The sequence below is a fragment of the Cynara cardunculus genome (assembly GCF_001531365.2).
Source record: "Cynara cardunculus var. scolymus isolate 2C chromosome LG 3, CcrdV1, whole genome shotgun sequence".
Taxonomy (NCBI): domain Eukaryota; kingdom Viridiplantae; phylum Streptophyta; class Magnoliopsida; order Asterales; family Asteraceae; genus Cynara; species Cynara cardunculus.
The window spans coordinates 40,084,991-40,098,832 of NC_037530.1; the positions used below are offsets into that span (position 1 = coordinate 40,084,991).

The 13,842-nt window shown below is 35.0% G+C and overlaps 2 protein-coding genes and 1 long non-coding RNA gene across 4 annotated transcripts; 1 reads left to right on the forward strand and 2 right to left on the reverse strand.

Annotated features, from left to right (window-relative positions):
* Nucleotides 1–2,230: 2,230 nt before the first annotated feature.
* LOC112510318 (uncharacterized membrane protein At1g16860-like) lies at nucleotides 2,231–7,059 on the reverse strand. Of its 2 annotated transcripts, none has more exons than XM_025115702.1 (5): nucleotides 6,923–7,059; nucleotides 3,474–4,417; nucleotides 3,040–3,195; nucleotides 2,751–2,962; nucleotides 2,231–2,671 (listed from the first exon to the last, which is right to left on the reverse strand). In XM_025115702.1, the coding sequence occupies exons 2-5, from the start codon at nucleotides 4,356–4,358 to the stop codon at nucleotides 2,479–2,481; spliced, it is 1,446 nt and encodes a 481-aa protein (XP_024971470.1). In that variant the 5' UTR covers nucleotides 4,359–4,417; nucleotides 6,923–7,059; the 3' UTR covers nucleotides 2,231–2,478. The 2 variants fall into 2 exon arrangements, with proteins under 2 accessions (XP_024971470.1, XP_024971471.1); XM_025115703.1 differs by lacking the exon at nucleotides 6,923–7,059 and adding an exon at nucleotides 6,648–6,841.
* A 2,680-nt stretch (nucleotides 7,060–9,739) lies between these two features.
* LOC112510115 lies at nucleotides 9,740–10,631 on the forward strand. The gene is made up of 2 exons (XR_003068883.1): nucleotides 9,740–9,935; nucleotides 10,018–10,631. It is a non-coding gene; the product is annotated as an uncharacterized LOC112510115 (long non-coding RNA).
* Nucleotides 10,363–13,568, reverse strand: LOC112510114. The gene is made up of 2 exons (XM_025115416.1): nucleotides 13,174–13,568; nucleotides 10,363–10,563 (listed from the first exon to the last, which is right to left on the reverse strand). The coding sequence occupies exon 1, from the start codon at nucleotides 13,459–13,461 to the stop codon at nucleotides 13,192–13,194; it is 270 nt and encodes an 89-aa protein (XP_024971184.1). The 5' UTR covers nucleotides 13,462–13,568; the 3' UTR covers nucleotides 10,363–10,563; nucleotides 13,174–13,191.
* Nucleotides 13,569–13,842: the final 274 nt, after the last annotated feature.

The window sequence follows — 13,842 nt, forward strand, 5'->3', positions numbered from 1 at the left end:
AGTTTTACATTTCGCTAACAGGAAATTTTAGGGCTGAATATGGTAAGATCTACAAACCAATTATACTTTTAACTTTGACTCTTATTTTGGCACTTTTAAATCTTTCATTTTGTTATCTAAGATGTAAAGTTTTAAACATTTAAGTATCCGAATAACTGGTTGAAGTATTAACCGATTATCATGATGATGTGACGAATGATGTGATATCCAACTCGGTATTATTTGCTGACGTGGTCAGTGATGTGGATTTTTTTTAAATATAAAATTAGTCTTTTTTTAATCTAACTTTAGTCTTCAAGTTGTTACCCGGGTACTTAAATGTTTAAAACTTTACATCTTAGGTATCAAAATGAAAGTTTTGAAAATACGTTACTCAAAATATGAATCAAGTTAAAGTACGTTACTTTTTCATGCAATTTGCCCTATTCAATAGTTAAAACAATATTCAATAGTTAATTAGATTAAGTAATAAATTAATAATAAAAGAATTTATAATTAATTAAGTTGATACGATACTATAGGACCATAGTATATGGGGTTGTCGTGTTCGTTTTTCATTTATAGATAAAATTGTCTACAGTAGATAAATCTGTTTGTATTATTTGATAATTTGTTGTTCGACTGTTATGCTGAATAAACAGTATGAATAGTGAAATCACTACCAAACCAATCGATTTATTCTCTGAACCAAACCACTAGATACAGTCAATCGATTTCTTCTTGATTCTCACACCAACATGTTAGCATCCAAGGAAAAACCAAAAACACATAAGGAGAAATCGAAAACACATCTGATCAAAATGGAGAAACCAACAAAAAATAAGTTATGGCAGAACCATATGAAAAAACCACATCTGGTCGAAAACAGATCTGATCAGAACAAGTAAATGGAAAACCACAGGGAGAAATCGGAGACCATGGGGAGAAACTGAAAACCATAGGGTCAATTCCAGATATGAAGAGGACAACAGGAGAAAGATGGCAACAGATCGAGGTTCGATTTGAGAAAGTCCGAGGGTCGTTTCATCACCAGAGATGAAGAGGGTCAAGGGGGCTTTCATCACTAGAGATGAAAAGGGTAAGGGTCGAGGGTTGTTTTATTACCGGATATAAAGAGGGCAAGAGGAGGAGGACGATGGTGAGGGCAAAAAGAGGAGCAACGATAGATCTATGGAGGAGGACGATGGTGAAGGAAAGAGATCTATGGAGGAGGAATGGAGGATGCATGTTTTTTTCCCCAGGGTAGTGAGGGAATAGGGTCGGCTAAATGTAAACAAGAGCCTTCCTCTAGAAGAGCGAATAAGCTATTGATTTCCAAATTAAGCCATTACCGAACAACCACTTATGACCGAGTGCATAAGCTATATAGGTTATACAGCCCATTAAGCCACAACCGAACAATCCCTAAGATTCACATACCGCGTACCAACCAAGTTTACATATTTGGTATGGTTTGTATACACGTTGACTAGGTTTGATTTGGTACGAATTTGACACCCGAAGGAAATCTAGAAATGCACAAAAGAGCCTACGCATGGCTTGAAAAAGCCTAATAAGATCAACTTTTCTTTTAAGTTCTTATTAAATCCTCGTCTGAACTAACGTGCTACTTTGAGTTGTAAGTCCGGATAAAATCCAATCAAACTAGTCATTTCCAGGCCCAAAAAGCCTAATAACATTTTTTCTATCTTTGATGGATTTAGTTTTTTTGTAAAAATGGCATATTCACCCTTAATAGTAGTTGTTATAATGGTTATTACTGGAAAAGAGATTATTGGTGATTTAGTATACATATGAAGTGTGTGTGTGTGTGTGTTACAGTTTCTTCACACCAAAGCTCTCAATTATCAATTTCCAAAACTTAAAAGCTCTCAATTATCAATTTCCAAAACTTTTTGTTGGTGATTGTATTATCATCGGTCATTTGAGGTAATTGAGATTTACAAAAGACCAAAGTGTGAGGGCAACGGCGTTTATCTGATCGATGAGTGTTCATAACACAATCCAATGACCAATGGTAACTGCATACTTTTGAAAGGTATTTTCAGTCTTGTTTTCAATACAAGAACATAACAAGTTGCTTGTGTTTTGCTCTCATTTTTTCTGCCCTAAAAACAGAGCGTGAATTTGGATTATCTGTGAAACCCAAGTCTGTTACTTTGAAAAGTGCTTCTGACATGATCCAATATTCTATTTTATCTCAGAATACAAGGTTGAGGGAAGCTTAAGGGATACTAACTAAACTAGTATTTTGAAAGACATTGTTTTTGGGTCCAATTCCAATACCATGAAAACAAAGCAAAGCAGCAGCATCAAAAACCTATTCACAATAACATACAACTTCTTCAACACCCACATCACATCACATGACAATACCAATACTACCATCATCATCATCATCATCATCATATCTACTTACCTATAATAACAATAATGATATATATATTTCATTTTGTTTCCAACTTTGAAGATGACTGTCTAAACTGGTATGACATCAACTTTTGATGCATCTTCACATCTCAACACTATTCCCTCCAAGCTTCCTGGCAGCATACACTTTGTCCATTGGCACCCTGTTGTGAATGCTTCTGATGGAGGAACTATCATTAACACATTCTCATTCCTCTGAACAACTCCCATCACACTCACTGTGCTCCCTTCCTTGATGTACCTATAATAATCATCAATTCATCTTCATCTTCATCTTCATCTTAATTACAAATCAACAATAAACAATGAATCAAACTTACCCTTCTTTTAATCTCATCACTCGATCATCGCTTGACAGGTTTCTCTCACCCAACCATCTAATGAAGTCTGGAGACAAATCTTTATTCAAAGGGTTCACATCAACAACCACTGATTCATCCACATAAGGAGTCACCCTTGCTCCATACCCTGTCTTTACCAATGCTCTTAATCCAGATTGGAAATCCGATATGTAGAAGTCCACCACATGCCTCTGCCATCAAAACATTAATCAATCCCATCATAACATTAAATATAACACAACCACAATTGAAAGAGAGAGCTACTCACTTCTGATGAACGCAGCCCCCATGTGAACCTACGATGTGTAGCATTTGCTGCTTTTGAATCCCATCCTCGATACTCGTATAAACTAGTTGATGTATACACGCATCTGGGAACCTTTTGGAAGGATGACTCCAGGGGTACATTGCCACACGTCACCACCTTCACAAATAAATTCACACTATAAAACTAGGAAACTTTTTTCTTAATCATATGGCTATCACCATTCAAAGCCAGGACTTTGATAAATAAAAAGAATCATCTTTCAACATGAAAGGCTGAATTCCTTAAGAAAACTCCAGCATCACTTTGAAACATAAACTTCAATATCATTCCATAAGCCACAGACATAGTAGCTATAGCAGTAATGTCTCCATAAAATCATAAGGGAATGAGAGATAGAGATTGAGAGAAGCAACATGGCCAGAACAAATACATACCCCAGAGACTTTGACATATTGCCCATCTTTTGCAGTTCTAAGCTCAGCATCAGGATAATGCGCTATGAAACCAACGATAGACTGTCTACCATAACATGTATTCCAAGTGAACAATGCTGCAACAATGATGAAAAGGACCACAACGACCACCAAGAGAATGGCGTTATGGACTGCCCCAAGAATAAAACCACCAGCAATAAATCCCATCACAAACAGTAGAATCATGGACCACAAAATTATCTTGGGGAAACCCTTCTTGAAGGAATAGTCGTCGTCTTTCGTAAGAGTGGTGACAGCCTGATTATTAATTACACCATGTACTTTCATCGAACCCTTGGATTCCAGAGGACCAGAAAATTTTCGTGGAGCCCCAGATGAATTCAAGGGGCCAGAAGAGATTGGACCAGATGTAATGAGGCCTGTTGTAGGCAGAACAGGTGGCAGAGGACCTGAATTTTGGCGGTTGACGGGTGTCACTCCACCAGATTGAGGACCAGATGACTTCTTTATAGGTTCCCCGTGCTTATTTAGTGGCCCGGAGTTTGACTTCTTGACAGATGCAGTAACACCACTGGATGATACAGGGCCTGACGTAGAGTAGCTAGACCTACCAGCATTGGGCATAATTGGCCCTGAATGCGAAGCTACTCCTGTGAATGATCCAGTTCTCGAAGAACCGCCAGTTATTGGCCCAGATTTCCTTGCCTTGGAGCCATCAGTATTGATATCAAACATCTTTCCTAGCTCTCCTGATTTTTTTATGTCACCACCAGTATAAACCATAGCTGAAGAGCTCATAGTTGGAGCTCTTTCTTTTGGCTGCTCGGGCCGGCCTGATACATAAAGCCCATTACTGAGCTGATGAGATGGGAATCTGGAACCCATCCGCTTTTCTAATGGCAACTCACTATAACACAGTAGATATGAAGTCCAGAAATGAGCCCCTGAAGACAAAGATAAGTCAATTAAAGAAATGGCTTAGACTAATGGTGCAATATACCAGCAAGAGGGGTGGGGAGGGCAGGAAATAGTTAATCAAGAATATATCTATACTATCTTATAAAGCATTTGACAACTCTTAAAAACCACTTTTGATGCATCAATTACTGTTTATTGATGCTTATTACTTAATATTCAAGAATACAAGTAAACTGTGCTTCAGTATAACTTATTAAAGCTCCATGTTTGAATTTGTGTAACCAACTTCAGATAAACATAATCAAAATACATTATAAACATCTCATTTTAAATATAAAAAATCTAAAATATAATTATGATAATCATTGAGTTATAACATAATATTTAATTATTATCTTTATAAAAAATTATATTATTAAACCGAAAATAAATTACTTTGTTATTAAATCTAAATTAAATTATAATAAAAAAATTGAATTAAACAAATTACACCAAGAAAACAAGAACTTTTAAACTGTTGTTTTGATACTGATAAACTTTTTTTATTTTTTATGAGATTTTCAAATTTATATTTTATTCAAACATAAAAACATTATCGTTTTCTCAAAACCATAAAAACTGTATTATAACATCGACAGGGACAAAGAATAAAACGAAACATTAAAATAGAGATGTATCTCACTGCATTTTGCGAGTATCCTTCTAGTGTGTGTGTGTGTGTATAGAGAGAGAGAGAGAGGGAGGTTCATTTAGGAACGCTAAATATTTTAGAAACTAAGGGACCGCCCTTTTTTTGGGTATTCATGATTAATAATATTCATCATGAATTCTCATAAAAGGGTGGGTTCCTAGTTTCCTAAAATATTTAGCGTTCCTAAATGAACTTGTCCCTATATATATATATATATATATATAGAGAGAGAGAGAGAGAGAGAGAGAGAGGGGGGGGGGAAAAAATGAAAAACTGAAGAACACCCTGGCAATTGTTCATCCATACGGTATGCACATGTAATTGAAGTTGTTTCTTGGTTTTTATACACATGTGCATACCATACAGATAAATGATTGCCAAGGTGTTCCTCAATTTTTCATTTTCTTGCGGTTTTCCCCTGAAACTGACCCTATATGTGTGTGTATATCCTGCGTATATCCAAATTCAGTATGAAGTTCATGTCCTCCTTACAAGCAAAACTTCCACACATAGAATGATTAATGTGATAGGCGTGAAGGAGAGAAAGGTGGAAAAGAGTATGGGATCAAAAGGAAAGGTTAGGCATAGATGGTACATAGGTTCTTTAACGTGAATCCGCTTTAATACTTTCTTTTTATATTAATAAAAAGGTTTAAAAGAATAACAAGTTCAATCGCTTTACTAAACTTGCCATACAATAGTATCACCAAGAAGCTAATAAGAATCATATACATAATTAGGCATTTAGACATCATAAAGGTTCATGGAGGATAATGAAAACTGACACCACGACCTATGTCCGTTGATTATTTACCAAACATACCGAACAAAGCTATTTCCTAAACACCCCTTAATTGCTCTCTTCACTCTTTAATCCCGTCTTTACCCTTAAACTCATCAGCAATAAGTAATTCAAACAAGCAAAGGAGAAAATCAACATTCACATCTAAGCATATGTAAGCAAGAGTAATAAGTTTACTAGGCCGGAATGCTGTCATTCTGGAATGCATTAAAAGCTTAAATGGACTAAAATCCATATGCCAAATTGTTTTCAAGTGTCTTTTTCTACGAAGATTTTATATTCAAGGCACACGCACACTAACATAAACGCCGGACTATATCATATTCCAGCAATAAGAAACTCCAAAGTTGAGACATCTAGGTTAGTGAAAAATCAAGAAATCCATCTTCAGACTAGCAAATGGGAAACCCATTTCAATGAAAGATGAGGACAACCAATATAAAGAAATGACAAAGCTCCAGATTTCAGGATAAGCACATCTTTTGTAGGGAAGTAGATCAGAAAGATGTATATATATACATATCAAGTTTTTCATATGACAACTGCATCTTGAAGTCATAGAAATTAAGGAAGCCTATAGTTTATTATACATATGTGTGTGTGTATATATATATATATATATATATATATGCACCTCAATCCTCATCTTGTACGATTTTGGAAGCATAAACATTAGTATAGCATTACAAATCATTTTTCCAACAAAAACAAAAAGTAGATCCCAGAAAAAGGGTAAAAGAAACGCACATAAACACAAGCACACCTCTTCACTATCCACATAACATGTCTAAAAGAGTAGATCCAGATATCATAACACTTGAAAGAAAGAAGTTAGCACTTAAATCCGTCTACGAAAAGTGCATTCTGAGCCGAATGAATTTCATTTTCAAGATTTGTGTAGCCCAAATACACATCAGTCGAGAACGAAACAAAAAGACAGGAGATCTAAGAAAAAGAAAGTAAACCCATATCACCATTTTCATCAGAAACAAAAGGAAATGAATCAAATTGAGCAACAGAATAAGAGTAAAGAGATACCTGAAGAAGAAGAAGTAGAAAGAACAAAAATCAAATCTGAAGGGGATAGGGGAACATGTAGTGTGAAAATTAGGGGTCAGAAGAGGCAGAGGAGTGAGCAGTTAAGAATTGGGTGTTGATGTGATCCCATCGACATATCTTAAAAATCCAATCTTTTTTTTTTCTTTTTTCTTTTCTTTGGTGGTGAGTCTTGAGAGAGCAGCAACAACTGGTGGGTTGTCTCTTCGCCCCCAAAAACACTAGCAAAAAAAAAATGAGAAAGAAGTGGCGAGTACAGTACCTCATATACACCTAGGAGTAGGAGAGAGAGAATGTGTGTGTATTTTGTGATTAATAATTTCCATTAAATGAAAATATAAGATTAAAAATGAAAGAAAATCAAAAAAACAGTGACAGCAAACTCCTCCTTCCGCTCCTTGTTTACGTGAGGAGTGTAGTCTTGGGTCGGCCATTTCATTCCATTTCTATCTTTCTTTATAACACCTAAATGACAACCAATTTATGTATTATAATATATCGTTGATTTTTTATTCTTTTTTTGTGTTACGACATATATAATCTATGTATGTGGATTACTTAGAATTTGGGTTTTGTGGTTATATTACTTGAATAAATTTCTAGATCGTGTATTGATAATTATTTTTCAAATGTTATATTTTGTTCCTCCAATGTCTTAGGTTTACACAGAAACAGTACCCTGATAATCTCAAAAAAATTCATATGCAAAATAAGGCACTGATTTCACATATTTATATTCATTAGATCACGAATTATATATTTATAAGAGAGATGGTTAAACGATAATAATTGTTAATCGATAAGATCTAAAAGCAGTTACAAACGAATCAGAGTTTAAAGACGAAATCTGGTTTTGTTTTGAACTGTTAGATACCAAACACAAGTCCGAACAGAAGGTTTAGGCGTCTGAATCCATTGGTTAAGACTTTCAACAATTCAACTTAACAAGTCTGAATATTAAGGTTTAGATCTTTGACTTCATTAGTCAAGTTTGAAACCACACTTCAGAGGTCTGATATAGAAGGATCTGAACCCTTAATCACTTTTAATCTCATGCATAACTATAAATTGTGTTTTTTTTTTTAAAAATTTGATCTGGTACATTTCATTAAAGTTGACATTTAATTGGGATTGATTAAAGGGTGGAGATCTCTTCTTATTATAATTTATCTTGTCATCGGAATCCAATCCTATAATGCCATCGATGATAAATGGGAATTGAAAATGTTACAAATAATCTAAAAAGAATGTAACGTATACCGATACAAAGTAGAGAAGATATTTGTTAAATGCAAGTATATGTTTTTAAAAAATAAAAATAAAAATGGATTATTTAGGTGTTGGGAAATTAAAGGAAGTAATAGGAGGAGATTGAGATGAGAAATGAAAAATGAAAAATGAAAGGGGGTATAAGCAAGAAATTAAGTTAGAAATGAGAATGAAGGAAAGTATTGAGGAGTTTGGTGATTTGGTGGGGGCTGTTCCTGTTCAGTGCTCAACAGAAAGTGATAAGGAAATATTACCAATTTCAATTCTTTTGCTTTTTATATGTATTTTCCAAAACATGCACCTACCTCTTTCCATATGCTTCATCACTCCAATTTATATATGTATTCACAATTACCATTTTACGCCTTTATAACATCATGTAACAAAAACATGAACACAAAATACCAAAATATCTTATCCTTATGTAACATGCTAATAAACACCCACATGGACATGGTTGTGTAGAGATTGTTATATCTCCTCTTCATTTAGAAGACTAAACATTGTACACCAAAACATCCAAATATGGCCAAAAGTCAACCTATATGACCCTAGTACTATGTTGGGCTACCCTAGAGACCCATATATATACGTGAAAGGATTAGGCTAATTGCATTCCTCTACGTTGTTAAACATCCCTACCTAATGGTTTTTTTTTCACACACATCAATACCAAAACTCATTTTTTACATTCTCAGTGCATGAATCAACCTGATTTTGACATAAAATGTGGTGCACATAGCAATTCCCAAAATTCAGAGAATGAGAGTACAAAATGAGTTACAAAGAAAAAGAAGACATTATCCATTGAATGTCTGAGACATTCGACGAATTTGCGTTATATATCTTAAAAACAAAAACAAGTCGTAAAAGAAAAATAAAAATAAAAATGCAAACATTTACATACAAAATGATGCAAGAAGAAAACGCAGAAGGATCGACGAACGTACAAATCCAAAAGGATAATGAGTATACAAAGCGTAGTGTTCGAAAAATAAGAGAAGTCTTATACAACTAGAGATAAAACTCTAAAGGGTTTGATTTATTAATAAAAAACTGAATATCAATGAAAACTTCAAAACCCTAAATCAACTATAAAAGTGACTATTAGAAGTAAACTGATAATAATCCAAATTCCGATTATAAAAATAATGAATAATGATTTAAACTAGCAAATAATAATCTAATCAATTAAGAAACAAAATAATTAAATAACGAAATAAATAAATACAATCCGTCCAGGTTTGTTTAGAACAAGCATACACTGGATAAGTGGCGTCAACGATTGTGTTTTACGGGGGTTTAACGTTCTTTCAAATTCATTTTCTTATTTTCCGAAGATTTACAAAAAACCTCCCTCGATAACTCTCTAATTCTGTTTGCGTCACAAAATCTAGTTCTGATTTTAGAAATATTGGATATTAGTAGGTCAGGTGCACTTTGTAACTCACCTCACCTCCTAAAGACACGTACACTTTTACGTGTCCACAAACTCCACCGCCATCCTTATAACATAATAAAGACCCAATCAACATCAAAATAAATCCCCAACCTCAATCAATATGAAGAATCCTAAATCCCTTCTCTTCCTCTTCCTCTTCCTCTTCTTCCCTTCTGACTCGCTTCAAAACGTAAACACTGAAGACCAGCAACCACATCCTTATTGGCTTAAGATGAAGGCTCTTTTCAATCATGCCACCTCCTACCTCTTCCCTCCCAACTTAGAGTCAGTACATCATTATTGTCTTTTTTTTTTTAATTTATGGTTCATTCAATCCAATACCAAGTAAGGTAATGTGAGGGTTTAGTTTCAGGGGAAGAATTAGCAATGATGAACCTGTCATAGAAAGTGAAGGTGGAAGTGGGAGCAAGGTTAAAGAAGCCGTGGCCAAGAGTCTAGATAAAGGAACGGCTACCGTTGAGGAATCAGCCAAATCCGCTGCTGAAAAGATGCACCAGACTGCACAAAAGCTCAAGAACGCTTTCTCATCCCATCATCATCAACCCCCCCAAGAGCTCTGACCATATCCACCTTTTTTGTGCTGTTCCTAAATCCTAAATCCTAAATAGCATGTCCTCCTATTTCAAGTTTTTATATAATCTTTGATAGCTTCTTTCTGTCATTCATCTGTTTCCACATAAACAAGCATCAACAACGAAAGGAATTAATGATTTGAGATGCTGCTGTCAAACAAGTAGGTGTGTGTTCTCCATTCGACAATACAAAACAAAAAGAGATTGATTTATTTGGGGAAGTTCCTTATAAAGATCCACCGTTGAAAACCAAACTAGAAACAATGGAAAAAGCGGACTTCAATCGTCCTCATTTCTGACACTGCCAATACCAAGCGCCACTGCAATCACAACAAGATACTGTTAATATACTCTTTTTCTTTCATCAACACAACACAACAAGCAAACATAAAGGGGTCTGTCTAATTATTGTTTTGTAGAGCATCAAAGCCACTTGCAAAAATAGATGGTACTAAAAATAAAAAACAATCATCATCCTTAACATACAAGCATGGTTGTTGGTGTGTGTAACCTTTTTAACATATTCATCATTTTCTCACTTTGCTTACTCAGCACCACATTGATTTTTTAGGTCACTTTTATATGTTGTGTCACCTCGGCCTTTCCTTTTCTCGTCAAACTATGGTCACCCCGTAACACATACTGAAGACTTCAATATTGTTTCCAAACACCGCTTATACTTCTATATGTTCTAAAATCATCATGCAATCACTCCACACTATATACACCACCACCATTACCACCACTAMCGCCAGTTTATATTATCATTTATACTATTTATAATTTAAATAAGAAAATGTCATAAAGGGATATTTTTGATATCATTATTTCATTTCAATTCGAAAGAACATTCTACCAATCCTACCAACCAAACATGAAGATTCCAATTCCTATAAATGATTCCATTCCTTCCAATTCCTATAAATGATCCCATTCCAGTTCCAGTTCCTGTTCCTGTCAACCAAGCGTGTAGTCAAACTTCATTGAATTCCATGCCAACTCCTTTGACAGATTACAATTCCACCAGAATCCAATCTATCGAACCAAAGACACACAATTCCTTTGATGGATTACAAATCCACCATAATCCAATCTATGAAACAAAACACCCTGCTTTATCTTCCCTTCTATAATAACACGACCTGCAATTTTATTATAAACATTGTTTGCTAGCATCTACCCATCACTACGGCCTACAAAGATGAACTGAAACTATGATATTTTAGAATATAGTCTATAAGAACTAACAGAAGAAAAAAGAACCTATTGATGCAGGGAAGTCCATGACAGACAAGAACATCTAGTTTACGTTAGCTACCAGTATACACATTTAAGAATGCATGTTTCCCTCAACAAGGTACATGTGTGGTTCATTCTTGCGAAATATGCAAAGTATGACTCGCAGCCCCAAAACTCTTCTAAAATGTCTCGCACACCATATCCACGATGGATTATTTTTGAAATATTTGTTAACATGGTAATATTAAACTTATAATTTAACAAATAAAACTTATTATCAATTAATGATCAAACTATTTGCATTTTTATGACCAAAATCCCATTTAATAAATTATTCATACATTTTTCATGAACATATTTGACAAGACTATCAAAAAGCATGATGTGACATTAGCAATTATCAGAAAATAATTTCTTACTACAAGATCGTACTCGCAACAACCATAAGCAAAAGTGTGCCAAGTCAACAAGCATTGCCTACGTGGCGCTTTAGCATTCGCCTTTGAAATTACCATAGTGGATGGTTTAGCACCTATTAGAACGTCTAGAATATCGTTTAAATAACGCAAAACACTCTAAAGGGCCCCAAATACTCTACGATGGTTACAGCCTTACAGGTATCCCCACAAGATTCTAAACTCTCTTTATTTAAGAGTTCTCATCGCTTGTATTGTCTAGGACAAATTCAAAGAACCTAGAAGGTTCTAGTTCTAGATATTGTGTTGTTGGAAGGTGAAGCGTCCTATAAGAGCATTGACCTGCCTCAATTGTATGGTCCAATAAATCCAAGAGTTGTGGAGTTGAGTCGATGAGTAATAAACATAAAGAGTCTCCCCATTCTCTTTCGTTTACCATAGCTTGTTATCTAGCCTTCCATTTTAAAACCATAAGTAGCTTGGAGATAAAAGCAAGTCTGTTACACTACAAAAGCTACTTGGCATGAGGAATAACTTCACTCCACCTTGGTATAGAGCTATCTCCTTATGATAAGGCACACACCTCTCAGAGCTGATATCTATTGAGGCAGATGCAATTTGATGTTTTGGACCATTTCAAATGGATGTGAAAATACCGTCTCTTTATAGTTATTAGCATCAAGCTTACGTTAGGGATTTTAAGCATCCGAAAAGAGATTAAAAAGAACTTCTGATCTTTCTACTAGTGGTATCCTAAATAGTGATATTGATCTTCTCATACTTCAATCAGGAAAAAAGCGAAATGCTTCCAACTGCACTCTTTCCCTGAACAAGGGTGTGTGTATGATAAGCTTCAATGTCACTACTTCCAGAAAAGCACCAAATAAACAAACATCAAAATGCCTCTACAACCAAATTCCATAAAAAAAGAGGGGAATGACACTGCAATCCTATCGCAATCCATTGATGATGTGCAACCAGGGTCACAATCAATGTGAATACAGTTCCGATTCATTCAGTCAGATTTAATATTATTTGAAATATACTGTGCAAACGGAAACGATTGCATCCATTTGTTAGAAAGCCAGATAATCCGAGCTCATTGTTAAGCATCTAAAACCACCAAAATATTCGGACACAAAAAAATAAAAATAAACAACAAATAGAAGCTTCATCGAATCGTTCAATTCCACGCACATCAAACGCTTTGAAAACACCTATTTACCTCATATGTCACAGGTATATAAGATAAATAAAGAAAACTAATGGAAATACCTAGATCCGATGAGGAAATCAGTGGGCATGCTCTTTGGCATGTTGCTGGTGTTCGAGGTGACGGCGCTCCTCAGGAAGAGCGACGAGGTAAGAGAAGATCATGCCACCAAAGCAGACATGGTAGAGAGGTACGATCGAATCGGTCTGAATGTATTTGGCATGATAATTATCCAATGCTCTCTGGATAAAGTTCTTGGCGTTGCTCGTTGTAACCATGGGTTTCACATGCGCCGGCACGTCCTTCACTTTCATCCCCTTGATCTCGCTGAAGAATTTCCTCATCGCCATTTCCAGATAGAAGAGAGAAGATGGATCGAATTGTGAAACCCTAAACCTGAATTTGGTATCGAAGAGGCAAAAGGGGAAGTGGTCTTGCCGTACTTATTCATTTCCTTTTAACAATTCGAAACGGGTCGGGTTATGTTCGATTAGGATGAAATAAGTCCGACGGGTCCGTTCGATATTTTTATTTCTCGTATAATGTTGCGTTTTTTTATTTGTTTGGCTTTTTAATCTTCCTAATAAATATGAATACGGAAATTTGTCACATCAAAATCTTTTATTTTATTTCCAAAATATTTATTTTTTAATTTATTTACTTTTCTAAATATCAAAAACATAAGTGGTTATAAATATTATAAATGAAAAGTTAAAAGGTTTCTCGAATTT

Excerpts from the sequence above, each read along its gene's own strand:
- LOC112510318 (XM_025115702.1), bottom strand. The coding sequence starts at position 4,358 with ATGGGTTCCAGATTCCCATCTCATCAGCTCAGTAATGGGCTTTATGTA. Across the intron at positions 3,196-3,473 it reads AATATGTCAAAGTCTCTGGG|GTGGTGACGTGTGGCAATGT; the intron begins GTATGTATTTGT and ends TTATTTGTGAAG. Across the intron at positions 2,672-2,750 it reads GTGATGAGATTAAAAGAAGG|GTACATCAAGGAAGGGAGCA; the intron begins GTAAGTTTGATT and ends TGATTATTATAG.
- LOC112510114 (XM_025115416.1), bottom strand. The coding sequence starts at position 13,461 with ATGGCGATGAGGAAATTCTTCAGCGAGATCAAGGGGATGAAAGTGAAG.